Raw genomic sequence first — 25,180 nt, forward strand, 5'->3', positions numbered from 1 at the left:
AGCTCAGCTCAGCTCAGCTCAGGAACCGTCCACGAATGGAGTTTGCCACTGTGGTTTATTGTGGAAAAAGAACAGAGAAAGAATGTGTGAAAATGTGTGAGGACATGCTTCATGCCCATGTTTTCACCTCCGTTTTGACAACGTATAGCTGTTTTTCTTCACATACTTTGAGAATACCCAAAGAGACTAGCGCTAACACACACACACACACACACACAAACACACATATACACACACACACAGAGCGGTGATGGCTTTCCCGGGAGCATAAAAAGGGCACAGAGGGCTCCCACATCCAACTTGAAAAGCTGCTTCATACAAAGGGGAAGCAGTGAACACACAAGTCTCTCAGACATGTCTATGAATAGTCCTATGTGGGGAAACATGGATTAGAGGCTTGCATGTTGCTTTTACTACCCTATTTTGCTCGTGTGAACCCAGTCGGAAGATCAGCCTGTCAGTTAAAGTGTCGACCTTTTATAGTTGTTTTATATCTTAATACATAACCAGTAGGGCCGGGGGGGGGGGATACATGATACATTACTCCATATTGGTGACTGTTGCTGTCCATCACGATGTATAGTTTGATAAAGCTGCCATTTTAAAGACTGCCCACACGATGACGGAAGCCCAAGAAAACCAGTGGTCAACTTTACGACACACGGGTCTTTCCCACGAGACGGGTTTGCGAACCTTTTGTTGATCTGCTCTGAGCATGATCACCGACACTTAACTCCCTCTGAACGCACAAATTAAGTTTACTGCTAGAATCAAAAAATGCTGCGAGCTGTGATGAGTATAACTCTCCTCCACTCCCTCCCTTCCTTCCCGCCGTCTTACAGCGTAGTATAATGAGTGACGTGTGTGTGTGTGTGCGTGCGTGTTTGTGTGTGCGTGTGTACCAATGAAGTGAATGAATCTTGTTTTTTTGATGATTCACGTATTCCTCCTCTGTGTTTGGGCACCTGTTTTTAAAAAAAAAAAAAATTTTATTACGCGACGGTTTCGTTACCTCCGTTTGCATTTGTGCTACGCCGTCCAGTCCAGCGCTGACACAATGGCTCAGAACGCAGACCAATCCAGGAGACAGAATCCAGCTCCAGAAAACCTCGTATGGGTTGGGTTTAGGAACCCAAACCAGATCAGTGAGAAAAAGGCTGCGGTTTGTTCACATAGGAAGTAGAATAACATTGAGGTCTTTATCCAAATAGCTGCATCTCTGCTGCACTCCTCATGATGCTGAGGCGGGGCAGTTTGGGAAAATGGTTCCTACCTGGGAGTTTGTAACTGTACCCAGTGCTCATGAATCTTCAGAATCATTCACTCATTCTCCTCTGTGCTCAGGTGCCTTTCGCTGCACTAAAAGAAGATCTAGAAGAAGCGTTTGCTATGTCCTCACTCACGCGTGGAGCAATGGCTACAAATGACTACACAATTGATGGTTGTCGTGGCAGCGTTCCAGCCCTGCGAATGTTGTCGCCGGAGTTGAACGTTTTCTGTGTGCTCGCTGGGGTGGTAGCGTTTCCATCTCAGTTGATTTCAAAGATGTGTTGCTTCTCTCATCCTGCTTGCCACCAGCTGATAGCATTTAGTCACTTTTGTGGTATCCAGGCCACCTCCATACATGAGTGACCTTTTTCTCAAAAGTTGTTCACAATCACTTTTGTTGCCTGTCACGTTTTGTTACACTCGGCCCTTATTTTTCTTCCATATTTTACAGCTTAAATCCTGTGTAAATCGAAGCTCACACTGCGGTATGAAACGCCGCCATCATCTTCTTTGATTACGCCAACTAGACGCTACGATGGTGAACCGTCTTTGCTGCTAACAGTTGTTTATTTATTGTTTTCTCACCCAGCTCTTGTAGTCTCATGTTTTCTGAAACAGTCATAGACAGTAGATCCCTCTCTGAAACCTAAACTCCCAGAGCTGAAACAACAGGAAAATGTTTATGCCTGTTGGTTAAAGCATGAAATTAGATTTATGGAAAAACAGACCATCTAATAAACAAATGTGAGCTTTTTTGAGAAGGTCTGTCTACCCCAAACCACACGACAATGCTAGACCAACATATTCAGATTGAGCCACATTGGCGAGCATTTTTCCAAAGCTGCATTTTTAGTAGTCAACTGGTCTCAGAGAACGCACGCCAGCGACTCTCTTTGTCCACCTCATCAGATTTTTCTCTTCTGTTCTTTTCCTTCACTCCCAATATAGGATGAGATTTTTATAGCGAGATGCTAAACTTCTCTCTTTTATGATCGTCTTAAATCCTTCAGACGTGAATGTGAAGCTGTGGGGAAGTGAGCAGGGAAGGAAGACGGTGCACAGACAATATCAGAGTTGACTCACTCGTAACAAAGCTTTGACAGCGGCAGATTGCTAACGCGCGGGCGCGCGCGGGCGCACACACACACACACACACACACACACACACACAAAATCAGCTGAAGGACGGCCGGTGAACTTAGTGGACTGCCATGTCAACAATCATTCCATTTGTCCCCTGCACACACACCCTCACACACTCTACTGTCACACTGGGCTGTAAAAGTGTGTCACCAGGGGAAACAAGAGGTGGATGAAAGAGGAGGTGCGTGCGTGTGTGTGTGTGTTTGTGTGTTTCCCATGGGAGCTCTGATGGAGTTACACACTCTCACCCAGCAGAATCAGGTGTGAATTTCTGCTCCACTTGTGGTCCCACAGTTTACACTCGCACTCTTCCTACTCTCTCATGAAACACTGTTATATTAATGAAGTTTCCGTATTTGCATGCATGATAGGATCTGCACCTTGTTGTTATCAGCGGATATTAGTCATTTCTAATCCGTATCAATCCGATGGCCAATATTTATATTAATGACCCAGTTTTCCTCTTGTCTTTTCCTGATTTATGGCTTTTTCCAAATGTTTTTGAAATAGAAAAATGTTGATATTCACAGAATTTCAGTATGGACAAAAGGTGCATATCATATAAACGTGTTTTTATACCGATGATATCTCAATAAAATCATCAAAAATACCACATATTGGCACAAAACCAAAAACCAACACCATGTATTCAAAGTGATGTTTTCCTCTGCTCGTGCGAAGCCACACTTGATCCGCGCTTGTGCACAATGTTTGATAAGTTTGGAAATACACGTGAACACTTTTGTCTGACTGAAGACACCTTCTAACATTTATAGATAATAAGGTTTGGAACAAATTTGCTGAGGCATTTGGACTCCAACTGGCCCCTGGTGTTCAGTAGGTCAGAGCAGCAAATAGTCATGTGACACGTCGTCACGGTTGGCAAAACTACAATGAAAACCAGGAATTTTTTTTGAGAGATGAGGAGACAAACTCCTGGCGGCAGCTTAGAATGTTGTCAGTTTCTCTTAAGAGTATTTGAATTTAACTCTGCCATACATGCCACTCTGCATAGCGCCACCTACTGTTGCGGAGGACACATCGCAAATCAATCCTTCCCTGTTGTTCTATACGGCGACAGTAGTCCAATTAAATGGCCTGAAACTGTGCATGTGAATCCACGAACTGATGTGTAATTACATCCATCTGTTAAAGGCTTCTCTCAACCTTGTGGAAAACTCCGGGCGACTCCATTTAATGACTTTTTTGTTAGATGCCAAGTTAAATTTTTCATACTGGCATTTTCTGTGTTTTTTGAGATTACTTTGCTTCATTGCTGTAAAGATGTCAGACAATGTTACATGGTCAGTGCACAAACCAAGTTGCAAACTGTATAACTACAGGATAATAGCCCACAGGCACACAGCAGCTTAATTCTTTATACGTGTTCTGTGGCTGAGAGATAATAAATGGGGGCTCAACATGGATGAATCACACATGATTCTTAACTCACTGAAATCTTCAGATATGTTTAAATAATTCAGCGTGTGTGGAGGGAAAGGGGCTAGAGCTCCCACTCCCGACTCCCAGCTCTACGTTTCCATTGTCCACACAATATTTCATACGCGGCGACGTTCCACAGGATGCAGTTTAATTCGCTCCTCTTTCATTCTCCCTAAACTCACATGTGACGTTTCACCAGGGAACAGGAAATAGATGAGGGCTCGATTCAGAGGTCTGCGTAAAAGAATTCCTTCCTTCTAAATGTCCCTGCTTCATTTTTCTGAAGAAGTTTAGAAACAAATTCTAATCTTATGTTCGTCTCCTGTTGTCTTGTAGAAGTCCGATCATGGGCAGGTGTTGCAGGATGCTGTCTTCAAGCACCTGGAGCTGACAGAGAGGGACTACTTCGGCCTGCACTTGGCTGATGACTCCTCAGATGCCCCGGTCAGTAGGATGCTTCGTGTGTGTGTGTGTGTGTGTGTGTGTGTGTGTGTGTGTGTGTGTGTGTGTGTGTGTGTGTGTGTGTGTGTGTGTGTGTGTGTGTGTGTGTGTGTGTGTGTGTGTGTGTGTGTGTGTGTGTGTGTGTGGCGGTGACAAGTTGACCTTAATAAAAGGTCATCCTCCAAGTGTGTGAAGATACATGTTTGTCTATAACATGACTCATAAAATCATGTGCGTCACATTGATGTGTAAGGGGTCCTCAAGTGTCTTCCAAGTATAACCAGCAAGACTTTACGGCATAAACGTTTTCTTCAATTGTGGATTTAAAAATTCAATGCTTTTACCACACAAATTAGCAGAACAATATTTTCGTACTTAAAAGTTTTTTGAAAAATTCTATTAAAAATCATAAATATCTTTTTATTTGTTTTTCTAAAGGTGAATTCAGAGGTTCTGGATCAGTTTTCCTGTGTTTCTGTGTGTCTGAAAAGCTCCTCAGCATCAAGCACATACCGTCCTTGAGGGACCCTGCGAAGCAAATTGATTACAACAATCAACTTGAGGCCCAAGACATCATACATTTTGGGAACCCCTGGTTTCAACTGTAGATTACGTTCATTTGTTTCTGTGTGTGCATTATATTGGTGTGTGTTTGTACCGTCGCACACAGTGTTTGAATATTTCTGACAGACATTCAGTAAACATCATGCTTTTATATTCTAACGCAGCGTGTGTGTGTGTGTGTGTGTGTGTGTGTGTGTGTGTGTGTGTGGCTGGTGCTGAATAATTCAAGTGGTCTAGTCATGCTGTGGAAGCGTTATGGTGTCTCTAAGTGTCTCTCAATCAATATTTTACAGCGCTGGCTCGATCCCAACAAGCCCATCAGGAAACAGTTAAAAAGTAGGTGAAATCCACAACATACCAGTATAACTCCAGACCGTCTCCAGCAGATACTGAAGCCTCGTAACATAACTCAAGTGCAACTTAATCGCTTGAATTTCTGAGTTAACCAGTGGAAGCAGCAGTTGGCAGTCCAGCTTTCAGTGATTGTTAAAAAAAAAAATCCACATTCCACCTCAAGCAATGGTGATCCAGTCTACACTGGTTGTTTTCAATGTTCGGCCTGCCTGAAGCAACGATTAAACTCCGTGTCAACTCTACTCTCGTATTTGATAATGACTCATAGAATTCGTAACATGTAGAACAATTAAGAGGTAGTGAGATCTGCAGTCGTCCCCCAGCAACGATTGAACTGTCTTTCAACTCTGCTTTTGTGCTGAGTGATTGACTCATGGAGGAATTTTATATTTTACACTGTGTATGAATATAGTCTGACGTGCATTCTTGTTTATTTTACACTTTAAGGGATTTATTTAGGGAGTAAGCAGTAATCCCATACGGATATAAGTCCAATACATGTAACTGCATCACTGAGAATACGGGGCCTGGATAGATTTATCTTTTCAATCCAGTACAACATTAAAAAATACTGCATTAACACACACACATCCTCTAAACTATTTTTTTCCCCTCCATTCATGTCTTTTTAGGAGGGTCTCCCCATAACTTGAGCTTCAGAGTCAAATTTTTTGTGACAGATCCCAGCAAACTTCAGGAAGAATACACACGGTAAGACTTCTTCTTTTTTTTTTTTTGTGATGTTGACCCTAAGTGAAGTTTACAGCGGCAAATTCAAAACACGCAACGTAAACAAAGGAAGGACGACACGCGGCAAAGTGCCGATGCAGGTTGACAACCAGCTCCAAATGTAAGTCACATTTTCGTTGGACAATAAGAGAGGGATTTACAGTGAAGATGGCTTCGCGAGATGTGTGCGCCTGAGTCATTTCATCAGCTTTTGTGGTTCTTGCAGTTCCCGCGTGTTTTGTCAGGAGAGCGACCTTGTAGTTAGATTTTGGGTCTGGTGGTTGCGAGCTCTGCTTCTGATGCTACAGACACACTTCGGAAGCTGTTGTGGGAGCTTTTAATGAAAAGTGTTCGTCCGTCTGTACTGTGAGAAAGTGATAGAGCGAATATTTAGAAGTATTTTGAAGAAGAGTGCTTATGACATTGATAAAGCGGCTTTCATGTCACCGCAGGTAAACAAATGATATAATAACCAAGGCTGAAAGCAAAGCAAAGGAAATGTGGGATGAACTGTAGCTGTCACAAACAGCCGAAAATATACATGTTCACAAATATCAGTTCACATCGTCTGTTAACGGGTAAAACATAAATATTCTCTCCGCCCTGTAGATTTAAAGTAACCGAATTCGTGTTCTGTAAAGCCCTCTTTCAACCAAACCATTTGAAATTGATTTCTAGAAGCATCATTTCCTTGATGCCAGCGCGGTAAAGAATGACACAAGCTGGTATGTCTTGTGACAAGGCCATACAGTGCAGAGGAGGTGTGATGGCACCACAAAAGCCTTTTTCTGCCTTGCTGCTTATTCCATTCTGAGCCTCATCACCACCTCGCATAGAGCCTGTGACACTGAATGTTGAGTTCAGGGACGTGAGAGGCTTATCTGCTGCAGTGTACATCCAAAGCAGAAGGGACGTGGAACACAACAGCCCCTGAAAGCAACAGTTCTCATCCTCTCAGGATGTTAAATCACCACAGTGTGTATTTTAAATGATTTTTCAGATAAATGTTTAAAAAAGGAACATGCTGATGACTGAATTCAGAGTCCAAAGGATTTCATTACTTCTGTCAAGGTAAATGAGCAGACTGCACTACTAAGTAAACAAAGGCTGCTTCTGATGGGTCTGTTAATTTTATATAACCGCCGACTCACTCATAAGCAGGGTCCGAAATTAACTTGTAGTTCACCAGCCAAACGTCTAGTAGATGAAGCATTCTAGCCGCCAACCTTTGTTTTTTTCTAATTTTAATTTGTTTGTTTTTTTTATTTTTGTATTTGTAAGAATGTGTGTAGATCATTGCAACAAAGCCTGACAGCTGATAATTGATCAGTTTGAGTATTTGTGTTTTAAAGACTGGAATGTTTTCTTTGCGGCGGATTATTTAAAAGCTTGTGAAAGAAGAAGAGCTTGATAAGAGATGAGTTGATTCCAAAGAAGGAAAGCTGAAGGTGTATACATTTAGTCATTTTCAACCTTCCTGTCCATTAAGACTTTAATTAAGATTTCAGAGTTTACGAGGCACACCCGAATGCCCCGTGAAGTAGCTTGTTGGTCTGATCAGACCAACAGTTTAGTCGAGAGGCGACCATGCCAGATATTTTATCAAACTGCTATTTTGTTTCACTCATTTGTCCTATTTACCCTTTGAGTAACGTGAACATTCAGTAAACATCATGCTTTTATATTCTAACGCAGCGTGTGTGTGTGTGTGTGTGTGTGTGTGTGTGTGTGTGTGTGTGTGTGTGTGTGTGTGCGTGCGCGCCCCCCCCCTCCAGGTATCAATATTTTCTTCAGATCAAGCAGGACATATTAACTGGAAGGTGAGTGCGTCAGATAAGAATTATAATCAGTGTGTAAGTACTGGTTGTAGCTCAAAACTCTATGAAGTGTAGAACCCAATAAAGTAGCCTATGTACACACGCACACACACACACACACACAAACTAAGTTGCTTATTGCCCCCCCCCCCCCCCTTGTTTGTTTTTTTTTTAGTCTCTGCGTTTCCTCACATAAAACACAAGAGTAGCGTCAGTGGTTCTCTGCCTTTATGGCCAGGACAGAAACCTCTCTAATATAGGAAAGAGAACTGTTATCTCTCGAATCGATCCAAAGCTGAATCATCTTGTTTCTTCCGTGTGTTCCAGATTGCCCTGTCCACACAACACAGCCGCACTGCTGGCATCCTATGCTGTTCAATGTAAGTGGTGCTCCCTGGATACAGCCACTCTGCATTATGATTGAAATCAAATTCATTAGGCCTCCTTTTATCTACACACACACACTGTTAAATGTAATGACTGTGGTTGCTCCAGTGCATTTATAGCTGCTACTCCAAAGCCATTACAATTCAATTAAGCTGTGGGGTGATAAAAACTGCAGTGATATGAGCGTTCAGTGTGGTTGTGGCCAGCGTTTTGCATTTCTGACATGTCTAAAAGCTGCACCAGTGGCCAAATATTGTCCAAACACACGAGAGGGGGGGAAAAAAAAGTGCACTATGAGTTTGTGCACATCTCAAAAATGGCAACTTTGAAAATAAGATACCTGGTGAGGAGAGGTAATGATGTATAGCAAATCAACACTCGTTAACACATATTCACCAACCAGTGCATTAGGTACACCCGGAATGATGGTCCCACAATTAATCCTCCCTTTCTTGAGGATCATTTACTTTTATCCCCTTTAGCAAAGAGATGATTGAAGGTGTCCTTTATATCGTGTCCATCCTGGCTATATTAATTGAGGATGACAAAATGAAAGAGCCTAGCTTTGAGGGTGAGAGGGTTTTCCTGAATGGTACGTTACAGCACCCGCAGTCCAGCATCATCAAACATCTCGACATTTGGCGGCAGCTCAGCTGTTCCTGAAATTGTTTGACACCAGATATACAGTAGTTAGCGAAAGCCCAAATCCTCTTGAACTAGCACTCTCTGCTAGCGTGCACCATCACTAGCCAGATGTGAATAGCCTGCATTTTTCCAAGTTTGCTCTGATTATGGTGATCAGTAACAGGTAGTATTTATTTTCATGTTGGATACTGTTGTTAATCGTGCTGGAGAGCTGCAATCAGAGAATATCCCGTTACATAAACCAGTGTAGTCTCCTCTTTGTGTTGGTCCTTGCTGTTTGACCCTGTTCCTCGTGACCTACTTATTCACCAAACAGGCTGGTGGTGAAACATCACCGCAGACTTACAGACAACGTATATCAGTGGGCATCAACACTAATCCCATCTAATGTGCTTTAGTGCTTGGGTTACACACTGTTTGGGCCCCTCTGTTGTCAGAATAATGCTCCTGACACACTGCTCTGTCTGTCTCTCTCTATTACTGCCGCTCATTGTTTTCATGCAGCCGGTTTTGTCCTTTCTTTTATCTCTCTAGTCTTTTTGGTTCCTGCTCATACCCCCCCCCCCCCCACACACACACACACACACACACACACTCTTTGTGTGTCTCTCTGTCCTTCTCACTCTGGCAGATTTTGTGGGAATTTGCGCTGCTCCACTATATAGGTCAGAGAGGAGATTTGGCCTAGACTACCCAACATCATGACACGACTGCTTTTACACAGAAAAAAAACGTACACAGAAACACACTCTGTAGCTACGTTCTCGCTTCGTTCAGTGCCAGCCCAGATTATGAAGATAAATGTTTGCTTTGGTGGGGGAAAAAAAAAAAAAAAACGGCTTGAAGCAGCTGCTATGCTGCTAATTCAGTCAGCTTGTCCCAAGTGCCAGCATCGATCACAATAAATCCCACAAATCCATGCCAGGCGACTAAATTCTTGTTTACAATTTACCAAATTCTGTCTTAAATCCACAGCGACCACTTCACCAGAGATAACCGTTGAATTTGAAATCATTAGCTTGTGTAATTTAGCTTTTCATCCTGTACCAAAATATTACATCATCAAACACTCACAGAGTTGCTCACTATTGCATCTGGAGATTTATTCATATTGACAGTGGTGTGTGGTGGGCGACTAATCACTCCGGCAGGTTTTCTGTCGAGTGTTAATGGGTAAAAAAGAAGCATGTGCACACACACATGTTCTGAATTACCGCTCTGCATGCAAATCCATCATCCAAAATTGACGTCTTGTTTGCGCTTTGCTGGTCATTAGCGGAAGCCTGAGCTGCAGCAGGTGGAATTGAACCGTGTTGAGGTAATAACTGCAACATAAAACGAGACCAACATTCGTCCACTGCTCTGAGACTTAAGCTATCGACTGTACACGCATGTCTCTCTGGAGTTGTGTGCACATCAATAAGCAGGTGAGCAGGAATTGATTGGTTTGTCAATATGCTTGGGCTAGCGGCTAGCAGGTTAGTCCAGGGACTACTTGAGTGGATTGATGCTTTTGAGCTTCAACTGCTAGCCAGTGAGTTAATGGCTTTGAGACTTTGCTTTGAGCTTCTTCTCTCTGAGGGCCCTGAACGCTTCCGGGCATCAGGGAACAGTTTGATTTCATACGTCTCTGTGTGTTATCCCGCGTCACTCTGTAATTCATATGCATTAAAACCTTTATTCTGTCATTAAAATGCACTTCTGCTACGTGTGATGTTACTTTTTAATAACAGAAAGGTAATACATGATAATAGTAATCGCAGTCTTTCCAGCGCTGTGGCAGAGAGAACACGTTCTGAACTGCTCGGTTTATGTTTACACATTGAAGAGTCTTTCTTTATCTGACAGTGCATTTCAAGCTTTGCTTTAACTCTGCACGGGCGCTTAGTAACTCATACAGTTGCATGCAGATTTGAAAAATGTGGTGGTGTTTTTGTTTATTTTTTTTAAAATAAGCTTTTACTTTGCTGGTAATATTTTTAGTAGGAGTCATTAAATCCAGCTCATCCAACATTATTTTAATCATGTGTAACACTCCCTGCTGGTGAAAGCCCCAGGCTGGGGGCATTGTGTCTCGGGGTTTCGGGCACATCCATATGTCCCTAAAATGTCTCACGTGATGTCTCTAAAACGCCTTGAGGGAACTTCTTCAAATTTGGTCCAATTGTCAAATGGGTCTCAAGGACGAGCAGATTTTAGTGGTCCAAGGTTACTGTCAGCTGACTCGCCACAGATGTGCACAATACCAGTCCCATCCTTTTTAACACGACATGTCTAGAATGATAAAAGCTCCGTCAGGATGAACTGAAAAGGTTTTGGGGGTCAGAAGTCGAGGTCGCTGTCAGGCACGCATGGCACACAACCACAACACAGTATTTCTAGTGATGTTGGCGCCTCTGTGTTTCTTTCTGTTTCCTGTAACTGTGTAGCTGAGTTGGGCGACTACAATGAGACGGAGCATCCTCCGGGCTACCTGTCCGACTTCTGCTTCATCCCCAACCCTCCACAAGACTTCCACAAAGAGGTCGCCAAACATCACCAGCAGCACAGGTAAAGACAGAGGACCTGGCGAGGCAAAAAAAACACTGCAATCTGATCCGGCGTTCACCCACCGTCATGTATGATATTGACATAAAGACGTCTTTACTGTGGTTTAAGTAACGAATTCTGTCTCAGCAGCATGAATACTGACACCCACAGATGCTCTCACGTGGTTCATATTTCATCAGCTTATGTGACATTTTCACTGACATAAAATCTTCCTCTTTTATTTTTTTCCCCTTCTCCCTCACACCCGCTCCTTCTCCATATGTCTCTTGAACACACACGCTCTTTCTCAACCTACCATGTCATCACGACTGCGTTTGCTTCCGCACACCACCGATCCCTGCCTTTGTCTCTCTCTCTCCCTCTCTCTCTCTCTCTCTCTCTCTCTCTCTCTCAGCGGTCTATCTCCTGCCCAGTCAGAGTTTAATTATCTGAACACAGCACGAACGCTAGAGCTCTACGGGGTAGAGCTGCACTATGCAAGAGTAAGTAAGATTTGATTCTGCTTCTGTTAACGCCTCTGTGTGTGTGTCTGTGTGTTTATATCCCCGTTGATGTTCGTCTACTTCCTCCTCCTCCATCCCGCACTAGAAACCTGGGCAGAGCTGGTTCATTCTGTCCATACACGAACGGCAATGAATGAGCTCTTTGTTTTGAAATTGTTTTTTAAAAAAAAAAAGAAAGAAAAAAAGAGGCCAAAAACAAGAAGAAAAAGAATATTGTATAAAATGTAGTAAACGGTGTGGATTAAATGTTTGTTTACAAACCCTCCAACACATCATCCAGTATAATCCCCATCTTCTTTGTCCAGCCATATGCTCAGTAATCACAAACACTCTGATTCCTGCTTAAAACAAACTCGTCCCAAACTATAGATTTTCCTCACTCTCCTTTATTGGCTGAGCTCTCAAGCATTTGACGACAACTGGTTAGAGTAGAGGTAATGATAATGAATCCCCTATGAGAGTCCATTTTTTATAATCCTCCTCTGGAATGTTGCATGTATAGATCCCAGGAGGTCAAGTCAGCGTCCGTCTAATCTCGAGCTCAATATCGCTCCGGCCTCGGCCTGCGATTGGCTCCTGAGCTGAGAGAGGAGACGTGAGCCATGCGGGAGTATCAGCAGTAAGAAAATAATACATATAAGTAATAGAAGTGTAAATTATATTCACGATATTTTTTTTTCCTCTTTCTGTTTAGGTTGTTGTTGGTTTATAACAAAAGGGAGACAGTGGAGAAATTAACGGTTCACTTTAGAACCATGTCATCAGTTAATTGAATGGAATTGCAATCTCCTCTCGTATCCAATGAATGAAAGAAGAAAATTGTGAAGAGAAACTGCGCTGAAACAAATGGCGTAGACCAGATAAAGAAATACAAACAAATGTGTCTGTCAGAACATTCACTGTGAGAACTCGGGGTAGCGGTTGGCGTTCCAGCGAGTTCCACACTTTGTTGATAACAGAAAAGTGAAGGAAAATCCATCGTGATACACCGATAAAGTAGCAGAGGAAAGTCTCGTTTGCATTACATGATGGAAGGTCCTATCTGATGTGGATGTTTAGTCGGCCCGAACCCACACATTATCCTTTCGACATGTCCGACTGTGTCTCTTTTTCCCAGTCGGTCTCATTAGCGCGAACTCTAGGTTTGAGCCAGGTGTTTCCCCACAGAGCCACCTCGGTTTCCAGCCACAGTTTCTTGTCTTGCAGCAGTGAGGAAGGCCGACTTGAAACTTGTGACTCTGCTGTCGTGTCTTTCTGTCTTTTTTTTTTTCTTTTTTCTCCCCTCTCAGTATCTCTGCTTGGCTGCCTGGTCTCAACACACTCCTCCCTTCTCTTTTAGGACCAGAGTAACACGGAGATTCTCATTGGGGTGATGTCCGCCGGCATTGTGGTTTACAAGAACAGGGTACGGATCAACTATTTCCCATGGTGAGTCACACGGACCTGTGAAAGTGTGCAAGACTACTTCCTCAGTGTGGCTTACAGATTGATATGCAGCTCTTTTTTATTTTTTTCATTTGGAATGCAACCATTGGCCCCCAGGGACAAATAAATTGATTTGAACCATAACCAAGTAAACAAACAAGACACAAGCATGTGATGAAAGGCCGTTTTTGTCACGGTACTGTTGAGGATTCTTCCAAGGAGCTTTTGGTGGTGAGGAATAAGTTGTCCGTGACTTTGTTGAGTTTGTTTCAGAACCAGTGACGATCTTATCAGATTTATGACAGCTGTGATTCAGAGGTTTTGCTGGTCGTCATGATTTCATTCCAGTGAGATGGTTCATCAGGGTGGAGTGGGATGCAGGGCTGGAAGTTCAGCAGCGCTGTGCCAGATGTACGGCTGTGCTCATTTAAACTGGATATGAGTGGAACATTCAGTGCAGCGCATGTAAACACCTTGATTTGAATATCGTCTTATGTTCTAGGTTATTGTCATTTTGACAAAGTTGGTATGTCTTTGTTTTGCTACAAATGGGGTTGAGACGAGTTCTGCAGGGCTGGGTATCGAGCTTCTCTCCTTTTATAGCACCATCAGAACTGCTCACCACCGATTTTTTTTCATGTTTTTAAACTGCTTTGAGTAGAAAAATGCCAACAAAGCTTAAACATGAAACTTGAACATTGAAACGGACCAATTAAATTGTGCCACATACGGGTGAAGTAGTTTATATTTCCAGGTTATATGAAAGTGTTTTGAGCATGTGAAAATACCAAGCAGCTGGAAACTAAAATCATCGCTGATGTCACATTTTCATTGTGACAAAATGCATTTTCTAACTGTGTTGAACAAAGTGTTGTTCAGGAACCTATAAAGGTGCTGGTATGGAAAATTGGACATCACCCAGCCCTGCATACATCTATATAAGCGTTTTATATTGTTTTACAGTACTTTTACTGAGTTTTGTCTATTGAGTGTCTATATATTTAAAGTGTCATTAAACAGAGAGCAGTCGTAACTGAGCTGGCCGAGCATGTGTACTTGTTTTAGCTGCTCGGCGTGAGATATAAAAGAAACTTTTGATCAGAAGGCCAACAGGCTCAATTAAACTTACTGGGTGGCCACAAGTAGGACAGCCAACTGTTTGGGTGCTTCTACTCCGCAGCCAATGGGCGGGAACCTGCCAACTGTCAGGTCAGAATGCGTGGAACCATCCGGACATGGAGCAGGGCATCGCTAGAAAACTCCACTTCCATTGATACACTCATAAAGAGCATTGTTGGCAGCTGCTCGCCAACAGTGCAGGCCTTGCTGCCTTGGTCTCTGCAGTTGGAGCTGTCATATTTGATGTGAGAAGAAAGCAGCTCTTTGTCGTTTTCCCCCGGACAGATTTTAGATAATCAAATGGTAGATGTTCTTGTCACAAAGCTACCGCTCTGGCCATCAGTCTGCTGCCAGCTCCACTTGAACTGCCTCCAGGAATCCTTTTTGCTGAGAAATACGCTTTGTAGTATTTTGGTAACCTCTCACATCGTGATTATTGACATGGCATATTAATGTTTAAGCCACGGTTGATCGTTTTTACAATCATGCAGATGATAGCATCAGATCTTTCTGCAGGCAGGGGGTTGGCATTAAACTAGATTTCCTGGAAATATTAAAAGCATCAAATCTGCTTTCCTCTTTGTCCTCCTTTCACTTCTCTGTCTAATTTACTTCCTCTCATCGCTCTTAATATCTCTTGATTCTCCCTCAAACGCGCTGGTTCTTGGAAATCTCCCCACTGCGATGTGGGAGGTGAAATGTTAATGGGTGCCGGGAGTAGGACAGTAACTACTCAAATCCTTGTAACTCCGGAGGATAATTCAGTCATGTGTAGGCTTAAAACACACACACACACACGCACGCACACACACACACACACACACACACACACAGATCAAATTCCCTTAGCAGCTGTGTGTGTGTGTTGTATATTTACAGGCTGGAGTCTATATTGTATATCTTGTGTTTATGGTAAGATGAGTTGCGTGTTCTTAGCAGAATGAAGGGTGTGTGGGTGTGTGTGTGTCCTTGAATTACTTTAGGACATCTGGCGTCTTAATGAAGTGATCTAAAGCACGGGGTCAAGGTGTCCAGTTAGCGGAAGTGTCTTTGTAGCATGTCTAAGCCATTCAACTGCAGCCCCTCCAGGCTGATTATTGTTTATTTTTTCATGGTATGCAGCTGAAGCAAATATAATGTAGTGATGAAAAACAATGCAAGTGCAAATAAACACAAACATCATTTAAATTCTCAGCTGTTTGTCTGAAAATGAGTTTCTCATGAAAACCAACCCTCGTTTAAGTGTCGATTTAAAAAGAAGATTTAAAAAAAAAAAAAAAAAGAATGAATGCACTTACAAGGAAACATCTGTCACAATGAAATCCAAGGCTTTGCTCTTCGGGATTGTTTTATTTTTCTCTTCATTATCACCACAAAGTATTCCGGGGAGCTTGAAATATGAGCTAAATTGTTTAAAACTGCCAAAACGCTGGCAAGGAAAGAGTTAATCTTTCAGAGAAGCCAGTTAAAGAATCTTCAAACACTCGGTGTGGCTCAGAGGTTGCGTGGTTGTCTAGTAACTTCAGGGTTGCTGGTCCAATGGGTGAATGAGGCAACATGTAAAGCGCTTTTACTACAGCTGGGTTATAAAGTTGCTATGTTCGTGTGGTCCATTTACCATTGACATAAATGCAAATTGGAATTAGGAAATAACCTGGAATGTTTTGATCTATTTGGAGAATCAAAGCTGCAATGGCTTTAAGTCCCTGCGGCCGGTGTGTAGACTCCCACGGCCCGGGACGTGTGTTCTGTGCTCGTATGTTTTGTGGGAGGCTGCTTCAGACCGGCTGTGGGAGCAGCAGGTCGACGGGGTCAATACTTTGTGCTTCCTCAAGATAAGAGAGTCCACTTTTGTCAAATCAACACATGCACGAGTGCACAGATAGGCGCAGGTACATGTGCTGATCGAACAACGCCACTGCAGCAGACATAGCATCAAGCCCCCGGATCGTCTTCTACCGTTTGGTGGCAAGAAAATAGATTTTGAGGTTTAAGAGATTTGTTGTTGTTTTTGTTTTTTGTTTTTTTTTTTTATTTAGGGTGAGGACACATCTTCAGGGGAGTAAGTGCAAGTAGATGCAAACAACTCTTAAAACTGAGAGTGTGAGAGTGAATGAGAGGAGAGGATCTTGTCCACTGAGCTAAACTTAGTGTCCACATCAGATGTCCTCCAGTAATTGGAGGGAAAAAAATCCGTTGGTCATTTTGTGTAGGTTCTCTTTTGACTATTTCATTCTATTATGTCTCACTTACTGGAGCGTTTTTCTCTCTCTCCGGTCGTCTCTAACTTCCTCTCTTCTTTCTCGTGTTATGTTTCCTGATCCAGTGGTAATGTAAGAACAGGTCGAGAGATGGGGGGAGAGAGAGAGAGAAAGAGAAAAGAACATATCGGTTTTTGCCTCGTTCCCATTTCACTCCACAGCAGCCAAACAAATGCGACGCACTTAGATGGGGCATGACTCACACTCTGCATAAGCATGTGGTGTTTGTCCATGCAAGTGTGTGTGTACGTAAAATATATTTAGCAGGGAGTGATGAGTCAGAGCAGCAACAGAGCTCTAGGAAGGGATTATGTTACTCCGCTGCTCATCAGCAAACCTCTTGCTGCGGCCGCGTGTGTGTGGTCTTCTGATTTGAACATTATGTTATAGCATTTCTGCTTCTGTAGGCGCATGACTAGATACTAGACAGATTGATGAGAGATGAACCGCCAGGAGACTTTAGTGTTTTCATACTCTGCAGCTATGGAAGGACGAATGGGCCAGAGGTTAACAAAGCAGGCGGTGTGACTCCTGAGAGTATTTCCTCAGACTAAAGACGTCAGATTTCAGTGGAAGGGGCTACATTAAATTACTGAGAATGACATTCACACCCGTAACGCGACATCAATTATGATTTCACTGACTCACTTCAGCTGTGCTGGAGCGAGTGTGACAGGATGTGGGTGAGGTTAAACCCATTGCAAGACTTGCCACCGAGCCGTGTGTGTGTCAGTCATGACAAGCTCCTGCTGGACGGTGAGCGTGGTTCAAACCCGCAGAGCGTCATCAAGTCAAGTTACCAAGCTACCAAATATTAAACTCTGAGAAAATGTGTAACGTGGAGTCTTTGGTTGTAACATTTAACTCAGTTTAATCATCTTAAACCTTAAGTGAGGAGCTGGAACATTCTGTCAGAATGTGGAGGTGAAAGGTGAAGCTCTGCAAGGGGAAGTTTTTAAGCTGGTTAACAAACAAAAAAAAAAAGTGTGTAATAATTTGACTTTCTCCTTAAAAGCAGTATTATGTAATGCTGCGAGTGAGAACAAAGAGACTGCTGTTCTATTAACGTGGATTGAATTGGTTAGAAACGACTAATTTTGTCAACAAACGACAGACTAATGGCTTCCTAAAACAAGTGTCCTGTCAAGTCCCTCTTATGTGTTTGAGTGAAACCTTTAATTCATCAATGAAACTGAAGAATGACAAACTCCAAAACAAGAACAGTAAAAGGGGCTGCTGCCCATGCTGACATGGCTAGCAGATGCTAACATCATCGCTAACAGATGAAGGCCTTCGTGGGGTGCTTCAGACCGGAGGAACATTTTCATCGGTTCCCACAACATTCGGAAAAAGCCCCACCTTTTTGGTGTGGCCAACCCAACGAAATGTTGGCCATCTTAGTTCTAGGAACCCTGTTGTGAGGAACCTTTTTTAGCTCCGACCTCAGGGAAGCTGTTTTCAGTCCAGTGGGAACCACCAGTGAGGAAAATGGTTGTTTACTGGTCAAGGACAAGCCAGCGCAGCACTGCCAGCTACCTGTTTTGTAAAGTAATATAAACAGCAGCGGCTCATTCATAAAACAATAGAATTATAAACAGAAAAGGGCTGACACATGACCATTCCGACTGGTGGGAAAAAGACATTCCAGAGAAAGTAATTGGCTACTAGGAGCTAGTTCCTATAATTCCTGGTCTGATGAGTAATGCATGGCGTGTGAACCTCTTTACCCTCCACTGTTTACATTGCTCCCTGAACCATTAGCTGTAGCTGTAAGAAAACAGGCAATAATTAAGGGAATACAGGCGTGTAGAAGACCACATAAACCTGAGACCTCGCATCCTCTCTTCTTGATCTGCTAGAAACGTTTTCTCAGTCGGGAGCATATGCCCCTATATAAAGTGTGTCATCACGCTATGGCTTGGGCTAATTTAAGTGGATCTCATCTGCCATGAAGTATTTAGAGGTCAAACTGTGTGCCGACATTGCAGATGTATGAAATATTAATGTGACTCCGCTCCTTCGTAAGATTAATCACAGTCTAGAGAAGTGGAAAGCACTTAATCTAACCCCTTGGGACAAAGTTAACACCATCAAAATGTAGATTGCCCCACATTTTACCAGCCGTTGATGATACCAGTAATACTATGAGAGAATGTTTTCTACGGAGAGGGAAGAGGCCAAGGATTTACAACAACTTAATTCAACAAGATGTAATGTTGGACTTTCTCCACCGCCCAGTGTGGAGTTGTACAGGAGAGCCTCCAGGCTGGCTAAATTGACACTGGACTAATGAGAGTAATCACTTAGGATGGACAGGAATAGAACAAGAACTTACTGCCCCCTTCAGTCCAATTCAGGCTGTCTCAAAATACCCTGTCTCTGAGTAAGCCTGGGAGCAGGGAGACTAATCCAATTTGACAACACTCAAGGAATGTCTGGAAAGAACTCCTTAAACTATTGAAGATGTCACATGAAAACCCAGAGGGAACAGCGAGCGGATGAGTCGTTTCCTGGCGTACCTGTGTCATCCGTACCGCTGATCTGGTTACTCGTAAAACATTAAAATCAAGAACGCACGGTTTAATCTAAAAGATTATTTGCAAAATAGATTGCAGTTTGGGGAGTGTAGTTAAGCGGCCGCCTCGGGGACAGAATGTGGTGCAGCTCTATAATAGATTACCTAAAAATAATCGTTCAGCTTCCACCTTTTATTAGATAACTGCCAATGCAGTGCATGGCAACAGTGGAAACACCAGGCTGATCTGGCAGAAGGATTTGAACTGGAACATTGATCAGGTTTACAAGAGACGATCAGTGTTTACATGCGCGTCTGGTTGAGTATCCAATTCTCATCCCTGTTTAAACGGTCTCACGACTGAAGACGCGCTCCACATCCTACGCAAGAGTTTTCTTCAGGAAGTGTTTTCCTCCTCATGATTTAGAGAACTGTTCTTGTTTGTAACACTCGCTGGAACCTGGAGTGAGAGCCGTAAAGCAGTCTGGCTGATGGTAGTGGGGCAAAAATGCTGCAAAATCATGAAAGTACTTTCAGTAAGACCTGTTGATAACTAACCGGAATCGGTCCTTCCTAAGGGGGAGGAATACATGTCGTACTTACACGTGTTACCATTTGGATGCACCTTTTCAGAGTATTGTGATATGTTTCTGTTGAGCGAGTGAATGCACAGGGGGAGGCAGGGGTGGTTTTTGATCCCAGACCTCTTTGCTTCCAGGTTTGATTGATGATGCTGACTGACCTCTGAATCATTTATGTTACGAATGCTGCAGAGGTGATGCTGTGCTTTTGTTTAGTCCATCGAGCTCTTTATTAATGGTGTTTTAAAAATAACAACTCAAATATCAAACAGAGGAAGGAGGACAGAGAGCACGAGGTTAAAAAAAACAACAAAAACTGGCCCTCGTCACCATGGCGACCAACATCTGGACCCACAGCAGTTGTGTTAGAATACAGTCACCGACTGAGTGACAAGCACAGGGTCATGCTGTTGTTGCTGTCCTCTTTGGGCTTTTTTTTTTCCCCTCCCTCTGCCATGATTCCAGCACTGTGAATTCTGAGCTGGATTCTACAACTTGAAGGCAACACTTCAAGTTAGGGGGGGAGATTTGTTTCCAGTCTCCTTATCACAAGTCGAACGTACCATCAAAATTATTAAACCACTCAAAGTTTAAGCTAAAAATACAAGAAAGAGGGTGCTGACTACGCCCAAGACCAATAGCTTCTCCTCATTCATATGCAAATCCACAACTAAAACCGTCATAGAAGTGAGTAAGATATATTTCCAAAGCCATAAATACATCAGGAGCACTGGTGGCGGTTACTGGTTTCTAACCATGTTGGCACGGTCAACCAAATGCTTCACTGACTAACCAGGGAACACGTGAGCAACTAAACCTCGCTGGAAGTTCAGAAGACCATCCGAAACCAGGGCTCGGAGCGTATTTGGTGCCGTGGATCTGAGAGAATCGAAGTCCTGGGTTTTTTTTTTGTATGAATCTTTTACACCGCTGTGATTTAGTTTGAGGTTGTTTCCTCAGTTTTATTTTTGCATTATGTTGAGTGTCGATAAATGACGAGATACTTCTTCTTCTGGTTTTCAGGTTGAAAATCGTGAAAATTTCCTTCAAGTGCAAACAGTTCTTCGTCCAGCTGAGAAGAGAGGCGGTAGGCGTAACACACACACACACACACACACACACACACACACACACACACACACACACACACACACACACACACACAGTGTGAATCATAATCAATATCTTTTGACTATATGTTTGTCCTGTCCTGAGTAATATATTTGGTACATCCAGTGAGTTTTTTTTTTACTTCTTGTGTCTGTGAGGAGGAACTAAGCGAGTCTTATGTCAGCAGCTTGAAGAATTGGGTGACAGTTTGTCCTCCATGTTCACAGCACACTGTCACAACCCTAAACCCAACCTCAAGGCTCTAAAAAAGCACCACTTAATCCGCAAATATCCCTTTGAACATCTGCGGCCAAAATGTTTGCACTTTCCAAGGATGTCGTCAGTTGTCGTCAGTCCCGCGGGTCTGGAACTCGCCAACCGTGATGGTCCTTCAGCACACCTGCGTTGTGTGATTAGCCTGCGTTGTGTGCCTGCGCTTTTATGTGCACGGCTGAAATAATTGTGTGTATGCGCGGTTCCACAGATGAAAGCTGAGTTTTGTCTGCATATGTATGTGTAATCAATGTGGGATTAACCCCCCGCTGACTGGCTCCCGGTTGTTTCTGCTGTAATTTGTATGTGTCCCAGCTCAGCTCGCTCCCGACGCGACACACTATTCTAGACAGATCTCCAGTCTGTGAGCCGTCCTGATGTTTATTAACACCAGGGTTCTTCCACTTTAGTTTTTATGTCTTTTCAATATTTAATCCACAAACTTCCCTCCCATCCCCTCGTTCAATGAAATTGGGATTGGGATTATCAGTAGCATTTCAGCACTATGATCCTTTACTCTTCTTCCTCTCTTGTATTTGCCCTCAGTGCGTATTTGTACTCTTGCATCCAGTCAGTTGATGCCAGGGTTGCCATCCTTTATTTTTTTTCATTTATATCTCTGGGAGTTAAATAAAAACAGAACGCCTGACAAGTGTTGTTCTGGTCCAACATGACAGCAACAAGTCCGGCTCTTACGGAGAATTTTTCTCTAAACATTCTTGGAACAGTTACATACAACAACAGCATTCCTTTAACTGTTGTCCTCACGTGCCTGCACCCAGACGGAGACCCGGGAGACGCTGCTGGGGTTCAACATGGTGAACTACCGGGCTTGCAAGAACCTGTGGAAGGCCTGTGTGGAGCACCACACCTTCTTCAGACTGGAACGACCCATCCCGCCACAGAAGAACTTCTTCTCCCACTACTTCACCCTGGGCTCCAAGTTCAGATACTGGTAAGCGGAAGCAGGGGAGACATGTGCGAACCACCTCTCTCATCACAGAAGGAAGCTCTTGGTGTAGGTGTCCTTCTGATTTTGTTGCAGGCAGTATCCCAGAGGTCTACCCTGGAGATAGGGTTTCACATGCTTGAATGAGCTGTTCTCGTGGTTTGGTTAAAATCGGTTAAAACCATTTTACCATAAAGGTCAGAATACGGGTGCAACCACATTTCTTGGGCGGGCGGTTTGACCTCAGCTCTGTGGACTAACAGAACGGCTAGCTTGTCTCCCTTCAGTTGTTTAGAGAGTAGTTAGCAGCAACAAGTGGAGTGAATCCATCACACAGAAATCTCTGGAACGTCGTTCCTTCACAGTTATACTACCCGACTCTCGGTATTTGTCTCAGTTTAGGGAAGCCTCACTGAGTTCATGTGTGCTTGGAAGTTGGTCCATATACTTCACTAAAACACTGGAAGACCAGAAGGTGCCCCAGGATTCCAGAACTTAATTATTAATGGTTCACCTTCAAAGAGTAAAAGCATCTTGTTTGTGTTTAGCTGGAATCCTTTTACAGTCGCGTGCTGCCGCTCCCCTCTTTTACTCTTGATATTCGCATACATGATGACATGAATTGTCACATTGCACTGTGTGGTTTCTGTTTAATAGATTGTAATGGAAGTGATCTATTACCAGAGCCTGGAGGCCCCAAACCGTCCTGGTTTGTTTCAGCCCTCAGTTGTATTTCCGTGACAGTCCACTGACAATGTTTGGTGTTGTCTCTGTCCGTAGCGGGCGGACGGAGGTACAGTCAGTGCAGTATGGAAAGGAGAAAGGCATCAAAGACAGAGTGTTTGCCAGGTAATGGACTTCTTTCTCAGATTTAGCGATTAGAAACCTCAAGAGGAAAAAGCACTGCGGAACAGTCATAGTTTCGTTTGATTCCTTTGGTCCTTTATTTCATCACAAGTCAATGTCCTGGTCTGAGCAGGTCTCCCAGTAAGCCACTGGCCAGGAAGTTGGTGGGCGGAACTGACTGGGAAGCAGTGAGCAGGAACAGCCTATCAGATGAAAGACTGGAGACTCAGAGCCTGCCGACGCGTTCCCCGCCCGGGACACCCAACCAGTGAGTTTGATATCCAGACCGGGGCTCACATCTTTCACTCCAAACGCTACAAGAAGTCTAATTTCAGCATCCTCTTAATCTCCATTTCCACACCCCTAATTTTAGAGCAAATTATTTTTAGTATCTAAATAGTTGATTCATTCAGTTAAAATGTGCCGTGAATCACACATTAAAATTTGCCTCAAGGGACTTTGAATCTTTAAAAGATTTCACACATTCTGGCCTTAGACCCTTGAGTCAAGCGGGGACAAACTAACCAAACCGTGTCGGTTCGCAGTTTAAAATCTGAAATTTTTCGCTTATCAGTTGAAACAACTCTTTAGTTTTGTAACAGCATGTCAGAGCTTTGTAACGGTATCTTTTTATGTCTTTAGTCACTGTTGTCGCCCCCCTGGGAGCGAATAAACACATTGTGGCCTGTACCAGGATGTATCTGAGGTCTGATCCCTGCTCTTTGTCTTTTCTGTCAGGAACTCGCTGTTTATACAAGAGGGCACACGACTACGCCCGTCGTCCGTCGGCCACCTGGTTGATCATGTGATACATGCTTCACCCAGCCTTCCTGTCTTCTCCTCCAATCACAAGTCAGCCTCTTCCACACAGGCCAACAGCATCAGCTTGGACTCCACCCCGTAAGTCTCTCCCCTGCTGGGCTCTCGCTGGCATCTCAGTTGCCACCGTCCGTCTTACTGTTTCTGGGTTTCTTCCATTTTCACTTCTTTCATATCCCCCCACATTCACTGTCTCTCTTAGAAACGTGGTCACAATGCAATAAATTGTAAATTAGCCACCTCATATGTGAAGCAACCGCGCCCCAAAAAATAGCCGCCCTATAATTTTGTGGTTCCGTTTAACTCATCAGTTTTAGTGCCACTGTGTCTGACTGCACCACTGAGTCGTGTGGTTTTAAACTGTCTGTCTGTGTCCGTAGCTTCTCCCAACAGTTCACACCCAGTGTCACTTAGCCGGCTTCTTTGGAAAGACAAACTCTTTGAAAAAAGCGCCTGTAAAATGTGTTTATAGTGGGAAGGAGGGCGTAGGTTGTGCAACAGGGTTGAGTCAGGAATTAGCATGTGTGGATGTGGGCTCTCTGCATGCTCTTATTGTGTTCACTCATCTATAAAACTACTAGTGAATTCCCTTGACTAATGAAACTCCACAGTACTGTTCAGCCTTCAAACAAAGCATTAGTTATGGTGCTTCAGGAAGTGCTTTGAACCTCCGTCCATCCAAAAAGCCTGATCAGTTATTCATAAACTAAAAAGTAATATCGAATATGTGTTATTAATTGGAAAAAGGTGACATACAGTAAATGAGTGTATTCTAAATTTGATTATGTATTGATTCATCATCGAATTGATTCCAATATGCATTATGTCCCTTTTTAGTTTTTAATTTCTTGATTTTATGTATTTATTTATTTAATTCTCTACAGAAATGAACTTATTAACCAATTTGTTCCGGTGAGTAACGTCATTGTCGCGCGCCTTATTGGCCGAGCTGATCAGGCCCTCGTTTCTAGCTACATTTCTTTTGGTTGGTTAGTCGACGCAGGCCGTAGCAGCAGTTGCATTATGAGTGCACCGCCAAAGATGTGGACGCAGTCAGTCGCCTTTTAAATGCAGCTCAAAATGGCTGCGTGCATTCTGGGTTTAGGGAGGGATGAAGTCAGGGGTCTCCAGGTTCCACACACGATTTTTCTCTTTCCAGCTTTACAGTATTTCAGGAAATGACCATGGGCGTGATGTAAGGCAAGGCAAGGCAAGGCAATTTTATTTGTAGAGCCCGTTTTCACCACCAGTTTGTCTCAAAGGGCTTCACATGGCATCATAACAACATCCTCTGTCCTCAGAGCCTCACATCGACTGAGGAAAAACTCCATAGAAACCCTTTTAACAGGGAAAAATCTGAGAAACCTCAGGGTGAGCAACAGAGGAGGGATCCCTCACCCAGGACGGACAGACGTGCAGTAGATGTTGTTACAGACA

At 43.4% G+C, this 25,180-nt stretch overlaps 1 protein-coding gene across 2 annotated transcripts in view; it reads left to right on the forward strand.

The window, feature by feature from the left end:
* The window catches only part of ptpn4a (protein tyrosine phosphatase non-receptor type 4a), a 75,150-nt gene that overhangs the window by 32,527 nt on the left and 17,443 nt on the right, over nt 1-25,180 (forward strand). For both annotated transcript variants that reach the window (XM_086219737.1, XM_086219736.1), the window contains 13 exons: nt 4,192-4,299; nt 5,154-5,196; nt 5,847-5,925; nt 7,719-7,763; nt 8,088-8,140; nt 11,222-11,342; nt 11,737-11,824; nt 13,185-13,273; nt 20,770-20,833; nt 21,912-22,084; nt 22,859-22,927; nt 23,058-23,192; nt 23,663-23,824. In XM_086219737.1, the coding sequence (XP_086075863.1) occupies nt 4,192-4,299; nt 5,154-5,196; nt 5,847-5,925; nt 7,719-7,763; nt 8,088-8,140; nt 11,222-11,342; nt 11,737-11,824; nt 13,185-13,273; nt 20,770-20,833; nt 21,912-22,084; nt 22,859-22,927; nt 23,058-23,192; nt 23,663-23,824 (1,229 nt within the window). The remainder of the gene's footprint in view (nt 1-4,191; nt 4,300-5,153; nt 5,197-5,846; nt 5,926-7,718; nt 7,764-8,087; nt 8,141-11,221; nt 11,343-11,736; nt 11,825-13,184; nt 13,274-20,769; nt 20,834-21,911; nt 22,085-22,858; nt 22,928-23,057; nt 23,193-23,662; nt 23,825-25,180) is intronic.

The sequence above is a fragment of the Aulostomus chinensis genome, chromosome 12 (assembly GCF_037954235.1).
Source record: "Aulostomus chinensis isolate RoL2024-O1b breed Wild chromosome 12, RoL_Achi_v1.0, whole genome shotgun sequence".
NCBI lineage: Eukaryota > Metazoa > Chordata > Actinopteri > Syngnathiformes > Aulostomidae > Aulostomus > Aulostomus chinensis.